Below are 16,926 nucleotides of genomic sequence, written 5' to 3'. Positions count from 1 at the left end.
GGAGTCCCTTCAAAAGGGAACCTACGAGGAAATCTGGCTGAACAGTGACCCAAGGGGACTTCCCACCCGGGTGCGTGCCCCTCCTTGCGGGTCTCAAGGGCCTGGAATGGCGGAATCCGGCAGCTTCCCTCGCAAGGCCAACTACCCCTAGGAGGGCGGATCGCACCCCACCACTGCCCCACGGCCCTCGCCGCTGGACAGCGCAGCCGGCGTCACGTGCGCGCGGCCGGTCCACCGCCCCCGGACCCGAGCCCGCCCCGGCCTCAGGGCAGAGGCCGTAGGATCACGCGCGCCCGGGCGGCTTGGGCCGGGCGCAGCCAATGGGCTGGCGGCGCCCGTCTGACCCGCGCCGGCGGGAGGGCGTGGGGAGGCAGGCCGGGCGCGCACGCTGCCGGGCTGTATCGCCATCCCTGCTGCCGCCGGGACGGGAAGTGAGCCGCCGGGGCCCACAGTGAGATCCAGCCACCGAGAGGGTCCTGCAGGCGCCCGGACCCGCACCCGGGGCGAAGCATGGCGGCCGCCAAGGTAAGCGTAGGCCCGTTGCCCCGGGGAGCGTGCCGGCCGGCCGGGGCCCGAGGGCTCGGGCGTTCACGTGCCGCCTTGGTGCAACGGGGAAAGCAAATAGAGAGGGGCCCGGGGCAGCTGTTCCACCTTGCAGCAGCGGAGGAGGGAGGTGACCGCTTCTCCCGGGCAGCACATGTGGCCCATGCGGGGACGGAGGCCCGACCTTGCAGTAGAAACTTTGTCGGCTGAACCCTCCCACTTGGCCCGGGAGGGAAGTCGGTGCCCGGCTGGCGCTCGGCGGGCTGAGCCAAGGTCGGCTTAGAGAAGCCAGGTGCGCCCGGGGCGAAGGAGGGCCCGGGGTCATCAGGTCCCCTCGGCCACCTCAGAGCACACCTGCTTGTGACCCCGGTTGTTATTGACTCGGGCTTTTTCCCGGCGGCACCGCCCGGGCTGAAGCCAGATCCTATTAGGTTTCAAAGGCTCCGCCCTCCCGAGGGTGGGGAAGTCACCTTGACTTCCGTTTTAGAGACTGTTCGGAATAGTTGGCCTGCACGCGTGTGGGTAAAAATGGAGAGGGTCCCCGCCCCGCCCCCCCTTCTCATCTTCCAGCCCCCTCTCCCCATCTGACAACACTTACGTACCGGCCTCTGAGCATTTGAGAGGCTTCTTTTTAGAAATGACAAAACAGATTGTCCTGGGAGCCTGTAACTCTTGTGAAGTTTTACTTAAAAGGAATTCTGCGTAATGTGAATCATTCACTAACCCGGAGGAAAGGCAGCTCCGACAGCTTGACCTTTCCTCTTTTCACCATTTTTTGAAACCTGGACACCATTTCAGTCTCTTTGGACTCCATTTCAACTTTTCTGGCAGAATACCATACTTAGTCCCAATCACTTGAATCATTGGAATTTATTGCTTTTAATTTTAAGTTCACGAAGGCAGCCCTTTAATCAAGCCTATACAACTTCTTAGTTCATTTTAAGTGCAATGAACTTAAATATACCCAACATTTCAAACATTTGTCCTTAATCAAAACTCTGTGATAACCCTCAAGAGGAAAACATGGCCAACACATCATACTCCTATTTATTCAAGCAAACTAATCACATTTGCAATGGAAATTGTAAGCAGACAAATATATTTAAATGCTGTTCTATGACTTAAGTTTCTCCAGACTCCCCAAATCTGCAGGCTTCTTCATGTTTCTAGACTATGTGGCCTAAGTGGCCTTTTTCTTTTCTGTAATGACTCTTGAGTTCCATCCTCAGGAGTGTGTTCTTGGGTGTGTGCATGAGTGTATTTGTGTGTGTGTGTGTGTGTGTGTGTGTGTGTGTGTGTGTGTGTGTGAACATATTGGTATATATAACTATTTTAGGTAGATTCTTTGAGGATCACTGGTATTTATTTTTGGTAACTACATTAACCCTTTCAAACTCAATGGCTCTTGACCTTTTCTTTGCATTAAATTTGTATCCAGTCAAGATTTCAAGGCCTGATATGAATTCGTTCCTTCCAAGTGACTTCTTCCAGGAGACAGGTGAAAATAGATTCCCATGCTCTTATTATTTTTTATATCTGCATGTGAACTAAATAATTATACTTAATTTGGAGATAAAATAATTGAGGAGACTAAACTGATGAATGTACATGTAATTTGAGTATAAGAAAAGGATCATGAACTAGTATGAAGTAAAATAAGTGACATGGAAGCAGATTTAACTTTTTGGTTGTATTTTTATTAAGCTATCACATCATATCAATAAGTGCAGTTGAATTGTAACCAAGTAGTGAGGGGGAAGATGAAACATTTCATTTTTACTCTTTGGGAACTTGTGTGTTTGTTTATTTATTCATTTAGCCTTGCCTCTTTTCAGGATTTCTGATGGCTCATATTATATATACATATATTTACAATCCAAAAAGATATCAAAATCAAGTCAGAGTAGATAAGAAAAGACAGGATAAAGGGAAAGGAAGATGCAGCCATGACTAAAATTAGTGGGAAATAAGGAGGTACTTGCTAGAGGAGACTGCATTTTCTAGCAGCCAGAGTAAAGAGGAAATGATCAGCAAGGTCAGTCAGTTACTTGGGAGAGAAGTCTCCTTGTACTGAGGGCAGTTTCTCCCCATGTCCTTTTATGTGCTGTGAGCAAACTGCATTCAGAACTAGCTCATGACCACAAATATATGTCTGTGGGTTCCATAAGGCCATTTTTAATAATGTCCCTCCTTGTAGCTCCAGGGCAGTGCAGTAAATGTAGTCTTAAAAGTTCCCAAAACGAGCTGTGCTGGTCTACTTTAGTCTAAGAATGCCTCTTACTTAGTGGCCTTTGGGCACTATCCTTGTGAGGTGATTCTGTCAGTTGCAGGTCAGTGCTGGGTGGACTGAGTTAAAGGCTGCGCTGTTAGCCTTTTCCTGGCGTGCAGTTAGTCCATGTTGCTGCATTGAACACAGAGCCATGGGTTTAACAGTCTCATTTACAAGCAGGATTGACATCCCCTCTTAAAACTTGAAGAGCTTGCCTAGGAGAGAGCCCACTCCAATGGAATGTCCCAGAGGTTGGGCCAAGAATCTGAAACTCAACAATTGTAGGTGAATTTCAGCACTCACTGTGGAGAATTGTTTGAATATTTAATTAAGCAGGTCTGATATTTTCTGGATGAACTTAACCACACCTAGCAGTTTCTTGATCTCTTGATCATTTATTCTGAGTTTCCTTGTTCTTTTTTTCTCCCCCCCAAGTGTAACTAATTATTCATGTCCCTCTTCCTTTAAATAGTTCACATAGGAAGGCCAAGAGGCCAAGAATCTAGTCTTTGGTCTGCTTTTATTTTGATTTCTGCATGAAGACTTCTGCATAATGATGCAAAAGATATTTGTTTTTTCATGAGGTAACATTGATCTAAAACTCTTATTATTTTGAGACAGACTCAAAAAACTTCCATTCTCTTGCTGCCTACTTTCTTAAGGTTCCCTTCCTATATGGTAAATGGTAAGTGGTCTGCCTGTACTATTTGTGTCGTTTTCAGTATTTCTTTTAAAACCTTCTAAGCACTGCCCTGCATGTATTAAAATGTAAATGAGTTTTTTAAATGATATTTCATGCAACTTCACAAAAAATGCATTTTTAAAAAGTAGTAATAAGGGGAAACCTCCCCTTCCCCTTTGCCCCCATTTGGTTGTAGCGAACATTCCCTCTTGGTCATTGGTTGAATTTGTATATTAATAATGATGAAATGAAACTAGATGAAACTTAAAAGTTAGAGAATGCTTACTTGAGTTCAGGCGTGAGAAATGTTCAGATATAAAACTGGACATGGACCGATAATTTGGCCTAGAACTAAAGGAAATTTGGAACAAATTGAAGCATTAATAATAATGAAAATTTGGTCTGTAGGACTAGAACACTTAGGATTGATACTGCATTCTTGGAGGAGTTGTTGCTATGATCACTGATCACTGACTGCTTCAGAGTTGTGTATTATGTTCTTTCTAATGTTCCAAATGGGACTAAACTGAGGATGTGAAAATGAATTGGTCTCCTTTTGGGCCTTCTAGAAAACCACAACTATACTATAGGCTGAATCCTGTCATGGAAGTGCCCTAAGTAGTGGTTAGTGCCACAAAAGGGGCTATGGAAGCACTGGGGAAGGAGATGGATTCTGTGGGGGTGGAAGGAGGAAACATCTCAAAAGTGGTGGTATTTCAGCAAGAATGGCTGGGGAAAGAGCGAAGACCCGTTCCAGTGATAAGAAACCACAAGTGTAAGGCCGAAGTGACAACACTTGCTACTTGTAGGGGATAGGATAGCAGGTAATGAAATCCATAAAAGAGCAGGGAACCCTCTCTGAGTACTTACTAGATAAGAGATTTGGTCTAATGCTTCTTGTTAGTAACTTACCTATATCCTGTAGCAGTCCTATGAGTTACATGCTATCATCCATGATTTACAGATGATGACTCTGGACACCAAGAGTTGATGTAAGTGGCTGAAGAGCAGATAATTAGGAAGTGAAGGAGCTGGAGTTCAGGTCCAGCCAGTCTGGCTCCAGAGTCTGCTCTTATCCTGTGCTCCCTAGGGTCTGCCTGCGTGGTAGTTTGGGTAGAGAGTAGGGCGCATGAGAGAGGGGAGATGGCTTAGGAGGGAAATTAGGTGCTTCAGAGTAAGCCAGATTTTTATGTAAGAACCACTTACACAGTGTCTGCTATGTGCCAGGAACTTTCCCAAGTGCTTTACAAATAATAACTCAATTACTTTTCATAATAGCAAGAAGGGTGCTATTTTTGTCCTTATTTTAATAGGTGAGAAAACTGAGGCCCAGAAAGGTTAAGTAATTTCCTTAAAGTTATATAGTAAGTAAGTGATACAGCCTGGATTTGAACCTTGCCAGTATTTTTTCAGTGTCTTTGCTCTTCACCTGTCTCCACCTCTCCCAGGCCTTAAAAAGAGTTCTGTTTGCAAAGGTGCATGTGAAAATTCACATGTTATCAGTTATGGACGTATGTATTTCCTGGTCTTCCTAGTCCAGTAGTTTGTAGCACACTGTGACACTCAGTGTATGTTTCATTGCAGTGTTGATTTGCTATAGCTTTCTTTAAAAAAAAATTTTTTTTAACGTTTATTTATTTTTGAGAGAGAGAAAGAGAGAGAGAGGGAGGCAGAGCTTGAGTAGGGGAGGGGTAGAGAGAGAGGAAGACACAGAATCCAAAGCAGGCTCCAGTGTCTGAGCTGTCAGCACAGAGCCCGATGCAGGGCTTGAACTCACCAGCTATGAGATCATGATCTGAGCCAAAGTCCGATGTTTAAATGACTGAGCCACCCAGGCGCCCCTGGCTTTCTTTAAAAAAAAAAAATATATATATATATTTTTGAGAGAGAGAGCGAGTGAGCATGGGGGAGGGGCAGAGAGAGAGGGAGCCACAGAATCCGAAGCAGGCTCCAGGCTCTGAGCTGTCAGCACAGAGCCCCACGTGGGGCTTGAACCCACGAACCAGGCCGTGTCCTAAGCCGAAATTGGACGCTTCACTGACTAAGCCACCCAGACACCCTGATTTGCTATGGCTTTCAAACCACATTGCTGAGGCCAAGAATTGTCATATACCTTTTTTTAAAAATAGCTTTATTGAGAATTCATGTACCATACAATTCACTCATTTAAAGTGTACAATTCAGTAGTTTTCATATATTCACAGAGTTGGGCAACTATCCATGCTGTCATATGCCTTTGTAAAAATCTTAATCCACTGTTTACTACTAAGGACTTGGACTGTATTTTTAAGCTCCATGCTTTTCTCATTTCTCATCCTATAACAATGCCCTATTCAAACGTTTGTTAATGAGGATGAAATGAGATTTGGGCTTATCACAGATATTCTTTAAATGGGAAGTTTCTTTCCCTTATGGTAAAACCACTAGGTATTTAGTGATATCACAACATCATAATAAAGCAGAGCAGTTTTTGTGCTAGACAGGAAGGAAAAAAAGTTTGAATTGTTTTTATGCTACCACGATGGTGGTAAGTTTCTGTGGTTCTGCTGAGGTTTGGATTTAGAGTTTCTTAAATTGATGGAGCTGGTGAGGAATGGGTTTAAATAACACAGTGGTCCTCTCTCCTCCCTACCAGTCCTGTCCCCTCTTGCTAGGTAAAGAAACGGAGTCCCAGAAAAATGTGTAATTGGACTAAGTCCCCTGATAAACCCTTTTGCTTTTTGCACACAGGCCACATGCCTTCACCAATGTTGGTCAGCAAATAGAGAACTGGGGTGGGTGGGAAGGGTTCAAAGCCAAGCTATGGTGTAAGAAAGTCAGGGAGCAATTCTTTTTGGATATTGAATTCTTCATAAGATTGGTGGAGGGGCTCTGACTCCTTCTACTTCTTTGACCTGTTGTCCTGTGTCCAGCCTCTGCTTTTGTTGAGTTCTCAGATGGAATCATTCCTCCCTGAGTTTTCCACTATCTGTGAGGATTAGGCCTACTGAGCATGGTTTCTTCCTACTCTCCTTGCCCAGCATTTGCTGCTTCATAAGCACCCATCCTTCCTGTCATGATGCCTTGGATGCCTTTGAGTGAGTCTTGGAACAGAGGAATGTGTGAATCTGCAGACGTGTGCTGGTTTTGCTGGGGAGTAAGGAGGATGTGCCCTTACTGCAGTGATACAATTCCCTTAGCAAATGTATTTAACAGCAACTGAGCAAGCACTATTTTCATGGCCTGTTTAACCAGACCTTCTTGTTGGGTTAAATCGCCCCAATTTATGGTGGCTCTGGTCTCTTACCTCAGAATTATTCCCAGTGGTTTATTTGTAGCGTGGTGGTCTGGTTTGTTGATTAGAAACGTTTATAAGATAGAGTACTCGTACTCACCATTTCCTTTGGAAATTTGCTGTGCAGTTGCATGAGTGAAAATAGGCCCTGATGGTTCCTTTTGAGTTGAGGTGCTGACAACATAGCAAAGTTTGCAGTGTTGAAATTTTTAGTAATTTAGCCTAAATAAACCACTCTGTTTAATGACTGTTATTAGGCTGGTAGCTTTGTCTTGGTTTCCACACGTAGTCACAGTTTCCACATGTTATCCATGAAAACTGTTGACTTGATACAAGAGTCAGATATTTCAAGATACACTTATTGTTCTATGGTAAAACGTCTTTTGCGTCAGACTTATGCAGTACGATTTGTAAGAAAACTGTGAAGTGTAGGGGAGGGAAAAGTTCTCCCGGACTCTCCTAGGGTCCCTGGCTGGATCTGAAGATTAAACTGACAGAAACAGATGGGAGAAACGTATACAAGTTTCATTGAATTTTTACATATACGTGAGAGGCTTCACAAGAGAATGAAGACCCAAAGAAGGGACCAGAGTAGGAAGCTTTTATTCCTTTTAAACAAATTTGTGAAGAATTGACAAGACAGAGGCATTTGGGCTAGGAGTAGTAAATGGTGAAGAAGTAACTAGGAGATAAGGGTTAGTTTAATGATGTTTAGTGATGTACAGTTTAATGATGTACAGCTTTCTGGATCCCCAATTCCCCATCTCTGGTGATAAGAATGTCTTTTCTCCTCCTAGTACAGGGAGGGTACCCTGGTACCCTTCACATGGGGATTCTGTGACTGATTTCAGGAAAGAGGGCTGTGGGGAGAAGGTCAGAGTGACTTTCCTCCTTTTGCTGTTTTCTCAGACTCCTTCAGCTTAAGATTTTCCATATACCAAAATGCTACATTGTGGTGAAATATGTCCTGAACTCCATCATGAGCCTGATTTGAACAGGCTTGTAGCCCCAGGTGCCTGTTTAGAAGTTTCTCCAAGTTAGACACGTGATTTTTATATGTCTGATTCTGGTCACAGTTCTAGACTGAGCAGTTGAGGAGCTCAGAACTGCTTTCTTATATGGGAAGAGGCTGCAAGAATGTTTTGTTTTGTTTATTTATTTATTTTTAAATCAGTAGCTCTGGTTTCGTGAGGAGCTAGACAGGCAGGAGTGGCTATATGCCCACTTCTTCCACTAATGGTGAGAACTTGGACAAGTCTACCTTCTCTGGGTACTTAGTGTCACCTTGTGGAAAACAGGGACCATCTGTGATGTGTGTGATGAGCAAATGCAATGTAACATGTGAAACCACTGCGAATTATCAAGGAATGTCAAGAGATGTTGTTGCGGGCTGTGGGACATTTCCACCTAACTGAAAACCGGGGGACAAAGATATTATTTGACATGCTTGAACAAAACGTAGCGTGCTTTTCTTAAGCTTGTGATCCATTTTAGTATTCACCATAATGGCTAGCCTCTGTGGCTGCTTAGCCAAATTCTCTGAGTGGTCTACTGGAGCTTGGCTATTAGAAGTTTTGGTCCATGGACCCGCAGCATTGGTTTACTTGGGAGCTTGTTAGAATTGCAGCATATTTTGAGGAATCTCCATAATGTTCTCCAGAGTGGCTGTACCAGTTTGCATTCCTACCGGCAGTGCAAAAGGGTTCCCCTTTCTCTGCATCCCCGCCAACATTTGTTGTTGCCTGACAACAATGTTATCCATTCTGACAGGTGTGAGATGGTATCTCATTGTGGTTTTGATTTGTATTCCCTGATGATGAGTGATGTTGAGCATCTTTTCATGTGTCTGTTAGCCATCTGGATGTCTTCTTTGGAAAAGTATCTGTTCATTGCCTGTTTCTTTACTGGATTATTTGTTTTTTGGGTGTTGGGTTTGATAGGTTCTTTATAGATTTTGGATACTAACTCTTTATCCGATATATCATTTGCAAATATCTTCTCCCATTCTGTCAGTTGCCTTTTGGTTTTGTTGATTGTTTCCTTTGCTGTGCGGAGGCTTTTTATCTTGATGAGGTCCCAGTAGTTCATTTTTGTTTTTGGTTCCCTTGCCTCCGGAGACGTGTTGAGTAAGAAGTTGCTCTGGCTGAGGTCAAAGAGGTTGCTGTCTGATTTCTCTTGAAGGATTTTGATGGTTTCCTGTCTCACATTTAGGTCTTTCATCCATTTGGAATTTATTTTTGTGTATGGTGTAAGAAAGTGGTCCAGGTTCATTCTTCTGCATGTCGCTGTCCAGTTTTCCCAACACCATTTGCTGAAGAGACTGTCTTTTTTCCATTGGATATTCTTTCCTGCTTTGTCAAAGATTAGTTGGCCATATGTTTGTGGGTCCATTTCTGGGTTTTCTATTCTGTTCCATTGATCTTTGTGTCTGTTTTTGTGCCAGTACCATACTGTCTTGATGATTACAGCTTTGTAATATAGCTTGAAGTCTGGAATTGTGTTGCCTCCAGCTTTGGTTTTCTTTTTCAACATTACTTTGGCTATTTGGTATATTTCTGATTCCATACAAATTTTAGAATTGTTTGTTCTAGTTCTGTGAAGAATGCTGGTATTATTTTGATAGGGGTTGTAAACTACCCTACAATCTATCAATTGCACTGCTAGGTATTTATCTGAAGAATACAAAAATGTTGATTTGAAGGGGCACATGCACTCCAATGTTTATAGCAGCACTATCAACAATAGCCATATTATGGAAAGAGCCTAAATGTCCATCGACTGATGAAAGGATAAAGAAGATGAGGTAAATGTATATAGTAGAATATTACTTGGCGATGAAAAGGAATGAAGGCTTGCCATTTGCAACAACATGGATGGAACTAGAGTGTATAATGCTAAGTGAAATAAGTCAGTCAGAGAAAGACAAATACCATATGATTTCACTTATACGTGGAATTTAAGAAACAAAACAGATGAACATAGGAGAAAGGAAGAAAAGATAAAAAGAGAGAGGGAGGCAAACCATAAGAGACTCTTAAATACAGAGAACAAACTGAAGGTTGCTGGAGGGGTGTTGGGTAGGGGGATCGGCTAGATGGGTGATGGGCATTAAGGAGGGCAGTTGGGATGAGCACTGCATTTTATATGCAAGTGATGAATCACTAAATTCTACTCCTGAAATCATTATTACATTATATGTTAACTAACTTGGATTTAAATAAAATTTAATGATTTAAAAAAGAATTCCAGCATTTTTGGACTTATGCCAGGCCAAAGATTCTGTTGCATTAGAATCTGCCTTTCAACTAGATCCTCACGGGACTGCATGCACATTAAAGTTTAAGGAATATTGGTCTGGAGCTCTCATTAGTGTGTAATTAAATGTAGCTACCTTTCTAAACCAAGGGTGCAGTACCTTTTGAATTGGTTGTAAGTTAGTCCAACTTTTTGCAGAATTAAATACACAGTGATAAAATTCAGTATAAATTTTAGGGTTTTTAGGGATTCATTTTGATTCCACATTGGGGTCAGGGTATTATTTTTGGAACACATGTCTGAATTATTATTTAAGGAAATGTATGATTATTATACAAGGGTTGTACTTTTCTCCATTTCTTAACTACCCACACATACTTAAAGTTCCCGAATATGAACTTACACGTATTCTCTTTTTCGATATTCTCTCCTAAAGGTCACCAGTGACCTCAGTTCTGAAACTGTTGCCCTATCTTCTTTATTACTGGCCTGGTGGGACCCCCCCCCCCCAATGTCCCACCCCTTTCTTCCTATAGCACCTTCTGTCAGCTTTCATAATGTCCCCTCTCATGGGTGGCCTCTTAACTCATATTATTGCTTTATTCTCCTTTGTGGGCTTCCTTTCGTCCTTCTTTTCTCCCCGAAATGTTGGTGTCCTGAGACTCTCTTCCCCCTGGAGGGTGATGGCTCCGTGTAACTCAGTCTGGGCAGCTCTCTCAAGCAGCAGCCTTGCATTTTCAGCTGTTTGTTGGAAATCTCAACTTTTCTGCCTCAGAGATAATTCAAACTCTGCTTACCTAGAATTGAATTCATCTTCTTGGTCATTCCTGTCTTTCAGTCTGTAAATTAACTTTCCTGCTGATTAAAATGTCCGATTAGTTCAATTGAGTACCTGATGTGGTCAGCCAGGAGAGACCATCAGCAGTAATTTGGATGTGGACAAAGAGATGGGTCTGTGAAACCCTTCTGCTGCCCTTCTAGTGTCCTGTCTCTTCCGTTTATGCCCAGGTCTTCATTACCTTTTAGCCACAGCGTTTCTATAGCTTCCAAGCTAGTCTTGCCTTTGGTCTGTTCCCTTTCCTTCCGTCTCCATGCTACCCAGAACCGTCAAAGGCAGCTTCTAAGATTGGCTCTTGTTCCCATGCTAATAGCAGTACTGTGTTCACATGGACAGCACCTAACAGTTTTTAAAAGATGTATTCGTGTGTGCGATTGATACCAACTCTCTGTCAGCTCATACTGTACTGGGCTTCTAAAATGAGTCAACTATCAGACTTGTTTTCAAGAACTCACAGTCTAATGGGATTAAAATAACCAGATGATATGAAGACCCAAGCTTCACTATTTTATCTTTATTATCAACAGGGTAGCCGGGAAGGTACGGTAGCCTCATTTGACAGGGCACCTTAAGGTTCAGAAAAGTTATGCAAATAACAATAACAACAGCAGGTTCCATTTATTTAATACTTATAAAGTCAGGCACTGTTCTAGGCACTCTGTGTATATGAAGGAATCTAGTCTTCTCAACAGTTTTATGACATATAAGTGCTGTTCTTATCTCCATTATAAAGATGGGCAACTGCATCTGAACAGAGTATTTAATATTTAAGTCTCTTGGGGACAGAGAGGTTAAATGATTTGTCCAAGGGCACAGAGTTTAGAATTGGCAGATTTGAAGACAAGCAGCCTGGGTCCAGAGTCCACGTACATAACCACTGTGTGACATTGCCTTCTTTAATTTACCTTGTCACACAGTGTAGTTTCATGTTGCCTACAGAATAAAATTTAATCTCTGTAGCCAGCCAATGCCTCTTTGATCTTGGCTGTTGTCTAGCTTTTCCAGTATTACTGCACACTCATTCCCTTCGGATCCTTCACAGTGGTTTATGAATGGGACCCCTGTTTGCATTGCTGGCCAGAAAGCTATGGCAACAGTGTAGCAGGGAAAAAGGGAGTCTGTTTGTTTGTTTGTTTGTTTGTTTGTTGTTTAACTTAGAGCTCAGTCAGAGACAGATATGTTTCTTGTCATTTCTCTATGTTGGTCGGCTGGGTTTTTTTCAGTTCTCTTTAGTTCTTAGGAAAAGGGGTCTTAGTTTTATTTTGCCATTCATTGAAGCACCTGTCAGGATGTTAAAATCCATGTCCTAGGTTTATACTTATTATGGCTGGTTTGTTCTAATCAAGATTCAGACACAAGCCACACATGGCATTTGACTGATACACCTTTTAAATCTTGTTAATCTATATGTTCTCCTACCTCTCTTACTCTGTTTCCTTGAGGTTTATTTGATGAGGGAATTGGGTCATCTTTCCTATAGTTTCCTACAATTTGGATTTTGCTGATTGCTTCCCCCTGGTGATCCTCTGTCCCCAGTGTTTTCAGACAAGTGATAGATATGGAGGCTTGATCAAGTTTAGGGTTTTATTTGTTTTTATTTTTTGTTTTGGCTAGAGTACCTCCTAAGGGGTGCTGGGTGCCTCTCTCAGGTTATGGGGTACTTGGTACTGGGTACAGCATCAGGGGGCACATAATTCTTGGTTGTTTCCTGTGTTGTTATGTTTGATCAGTGGGGCTTAGATGTTGCTTTTCTATGCCAACAACTGTTTGCATAATGGCTTATTTTATTTTTAAGGTTTATTTATTTATTTTGAGAGCAAGAGTGAGAGAGAGAGAAATATCCTAGGCAGGCTCCACACTGTCAGTGCAGAACCTGATGCAGGGCTCAAACTCTTGAACCATGAGATCATCACCTGAGCCTAAGTCAGACATTTAACTGACTGAGCTACCCAGGTGCCCCAGAATGGCTTATTTTAGTTGGCTAAATTTTAATATTAACAGTCATTCTCATGTATTATGATTTTCATTCTTGAAACACACACGTGCATGTATATATGTATATATATTACAGAGAGTGTGTATCACAGTTATTACAAAAAATAATGGCTATTAAAATCATTTGGATGTTAATGGCTGTAGAGTTTGGAATGATGAAAAGATTATTGCTGATGGTTGTCCAACATTGTGAATACATGAAATGGCACTGAATTGTACACTTAAAAATGGTTAAAGTGTTAAGTTTTATGTATATTTTACCATGATAAAAACAAATCAGTTATAAATGGATTGTAATACATTGAATTAAAAAAAAAAAAAACAAAACCAATACCATCATTCCATGAGTGAATAGCATTCATGCCCCAAAAAGTAAAACTGAGGTAGAGGGTAGGAGGTAAAGTTCTTATTTAGCGAAGAATTGCCAACCAATAAAGGTTGAAGGCTTGATTGAATTAGAAAAAGGAAAAAAAATCATTTTGCAACCTGCAGGTAATAATGGATTCGCGCAAGGGTCTCCAGTGGATGCCAAAACCATTCAGTGAAAGATAGTTGGAATTCCTGTGGTCTCAAAGTATCTCCTTGTCAATTACTTACTAATTACAAAGGAGGAAGAAGGTACCTTTACAATGAAGGACTCTGCCGCAATCTGTGATCCAATTTAACATCATCAGGAAATGGGACAAGCTATCATTGCTGATGTGATGTAGTAGGAAGTACCCAGCATATGCATAACTTTTGGAGACTTCTTGCTAACAATGTTGAATCTGAATCTAATCATGGAGAAACAGACAAATTCAGAAAGTAGGACTTTCTGTAAAACCTCTGGTCTGACTTCAAAAATGTTGGTGTTATGAATGAAAAGGCTAGATTAAAGGAGACCTCCAAAGAGATGTGACAGCCAAATGCAGGGCTTGGGCTTGGATCCAAAATAAATAAGCAAAACAGTAAAATAAGTAAATGAAAGAATGCCCAGTTGGCGTAACTCAATTAAGGAGAATATATTAAGCAATTCTGTATTAGTTTACTAGGGCTGCCGTAACAAAGTACCACAGACAGAGTGGCTTAGACAACAGAAATTTATTTTCTCACAGATTTGGAGGCCAGAAGTCCAAGATCAAGGTGTTGGCAGAGTTGGCAAGGTGAGAGAAGATTTAGAATTAGCTCTTTGGCTCCTAGGTGACCTTTTTGACCCTGTGTCTTCACATGGTCTTCCCATTGTGTCTGTGTCCTAATTTGGTTTCTTGTGAGCGTTCACACACTTATTTTATTGCAGGTTGATGTTGACTCTGAGTTTGCGGATTCCTCTTCTTTCCATTGCCCACCGTCTCTGTTCCAGAGGTAAAAAAAGCTCAACCCCTGGTTCTCTTTTTTGGTGGTTCTTGAAGATTTGTTAGCCCTATTTTGGTGTCCATCGGCAGGTCGAGAAGAGCCTGGTCTTGACCTTTGTCCAGTTTTCTGTTGGACTATTTGTCTTTTCACATTGATTTGTTCTCAGAGCACTTTTAAATTAAGAACCTTGGCCCTTTGTCCTATCTGTTGCACATTTTTTTTTGTAGTTGTTTGATGTTTAACTGGTTCATACTCACTTTTGATTTCTTTTTTATGTTACATATTTATTAATCTTTTTGTTTATGGATTCTGGGCTGTCAGTCATGTTTAAATACAGCTTCCCCACTTCATATAAGAAACCACTTGTGTTTTTCTAGTACTCTTTCTCTCTTTTGGAAGATTATTTACTAATTATCTGCAGTTATTTTGATATAAGATGAAAGGTAGGGAACCAGTTTAATTTTTGTTGTTGTTGTTCAACCCCAGGGGTCACGAACTTTCACTAGTGCCACATCACCAGCTGGCATGACCTGCTGCCAGCCCAGGCCAGACCTTCTGCTGGCTTAGGTTCGAAAGGGAAAATACCGTCAGTTCAGAAAGCCAAGAGAGCCTCCCTTGGGGCTCAGCTGCCTTCCGATGACTCAGTCAGCTCTGCCGCTGGGAACGTGGAAACGGTGTCAGTAACTGGGAAGCAAGGCACTGTTAGATTCTGCCCCAGCATCCACCACTTTCATTCAGTCCTTCCTTCCCCTGTCTCCTCCACACTCACAGATAACACAGGAAGTCACGTTGCTGGTTAGTGATAGGGTGAAAATTTAAATATCCATTTGCAAAGCCCATAAAATAGGGGCAGATAGCATTCTGTGAGGGAAATCTGGTTGGACAATCTGGAAAATCTTCCCAAAAGAATTGGCATTTGACTTAGGTTCTTGAAAGAACTGCAGCATTTTTAAATTTTCCAGAATGTGCAAAAAAAATATAGAAGAATATAATGAACCCCCCCATGTTCCTATCTAGTCAGTTTCAGGAATTATCAGCTTATGGCCAATACTGTTGCATTTATACCACTGTCTCTCTTCCATCCATCCGCCTGGTGTTTTCAAAGCAAATCCCCAACATATTGTATATGTAAATATCTAAAACAGATTTTTTAAATGAACAACCAAAATACTATCGTACCTAAAAAAATTCGGTGATTCTTCAATATGATCAAATATCTGTTCTGTACATGTTTTATACATTTCCCCCTTTCTTAATAATTTCTTAAATAGTTTTTTTTATTGTTACCTAAATAAGGCCCAGGCATTGCAATTGGTTGATGTGTCTTAATATTTCTTAATGTCTAGGTTCTCTTGCTCTTTCGATCTTGTCTTCTCTCTTTTTTCTTCTGAAAGCCAGTATAACATAATGGTTGAAATCCTGGACTCTGTGTTCAAAGTATGGCTCTGGGCAAGTTACTCTATTTGTACCTCGTTTTCCTCATTTATGAAAAGGGGCATAGTTGTATTTCTTTACTGGGTCAATGTGCTCATGTTTGTGAAGCTCAGAGCCAGGCCTGGGACATAGTAAGCTTTACAGAAGCGTGAGCTGTGGGTTTGGAATCAGAGAAGTTGCTCAGAGTAACATTGCAAGTCAGCAGACTGTGGGAGAGAGCAGAGGAGGGCTCATGTGAGTGAAATTTTGTGCAGTCTTGAGGATGTGAATCCTGGCTGTGCAGAGGGCTCCTATTTCTTTTTCTTTTGGCTGCCTGCTGGGTTCTTGATATTTCTTCAGTTCTATGGTGTTGATGCACAGAGGAATTTTGAACAGGTAAGGTATTATTTAGTGGAAGCAACTTTTCTATTGTCCTTTTGATTTGCTGCTTTCCCTTCCTCTGCATTTATTAAGTTCGCTATTCTCTCGCAGAAGCCATTTTAACTTTCTCTGGCATTATCTGGGCTCCAGCAACTTGTGATCTCCTAAGTAGAACCTTTCAGCACTTTATAAATATGTCATATACTTTTTATATTCCTTTGTTCCCCATCAAGAACATACATCCCAGTCTTCAGAACAGCACAATCAGTTTTTATTCATTTAAGGAGCAGTAGTAATTTGACACTTGCTAATATGTAACAAATTATATTGGGAGCTGTAATTACAATTGCAGCTGGTTCCTAATTATACTGTAACCTTGATGCTTTAAAAAAATTAAGACTGAGTTCAACCTGTAATACTGGAGAATAATATTCTACATTAGGCAGGTCTGCCTTCTACTGAACCATGGGCACTTATGTATCATAATGCCAAATTAAAAATACTTTTTTTTGAGAGAGAAGGCACAAGTGAGTGAGGGGCAGGAAGAGAGAGAGAGACAGAGAGAAAGAGAGAATCCCATGAGGGGCAGAGAGAGGGAGAGGAAAAGAGAGCGAAACAGAACTCATGTTTACCCAAGGCGGAACTTGAACTCATGAACCGTGAGATCATGACCTGAGCCAAAGTCAGATGCTTAACCCACTGAGCCAGCCAGATGCCCCTTAAAAGACTTTAATTTGAATTACTTTCACCTACAGTGTTGTCCAGAAGTACCCTTCATAAGGATAGCTTCAGGTCCCCATCCTGGCTTGCCAAATTCTTGGCACATCCTCCCGGTATTAAAATTAGTGTCAAAACAACCTGGGCTCTTGGGTCATTTTTGACTCTGTGATTTACTACTACTCACTTAAGAGTAAGAGTCTTATATCCTTACTTTCCTTATGTGA

General features: G+C 41.8%; 1 protein-coding gene across 2 annotated transcripts in view; it reads left to right on the top strand.

Annotated features, from left to right (window-relative positions):
- The first annotated feature begins 357 nt into the window (after positions 1–357).
- Positions 358–16,926, top strand: part of SLC25A13 (solute carrier family 25 member 13) — a 184,268-nt gene continuing 167,699 nt past the window's right edge. For both annotated transcript variants that reach the window (XM_042966782.1, XM_042966774.1), the window contains exon 1: positions 358–525. In XM_042966782.1, the coding sequence (XP_042822716.1) occupies positions 511–525 (15 nt within the window). In that variant the 5' untranslated portion in view covers positions 358–510. The remainder of the gene's footprint in view (positions 526–16,926) is intronic.

This window comes from Panthera tigris, chromosome A2 (genome assembly GCF_018350195.1).
Source record: "Panthera tigris isolate Pti1 chromosome A2, P.tigris_Pti1_mat1.1, whole genome shotgun sequence".
Lineage (NCBI taxonomy): Eukaryota > Metazoa > Chordata > Mammalia > Carnivora > Felidae > Panthera > Panthera tigris.
Note: the sequence above shows the minus strand (reverse complement) of the source record. Positions and strands in the feature narration are given on the sequence as shown.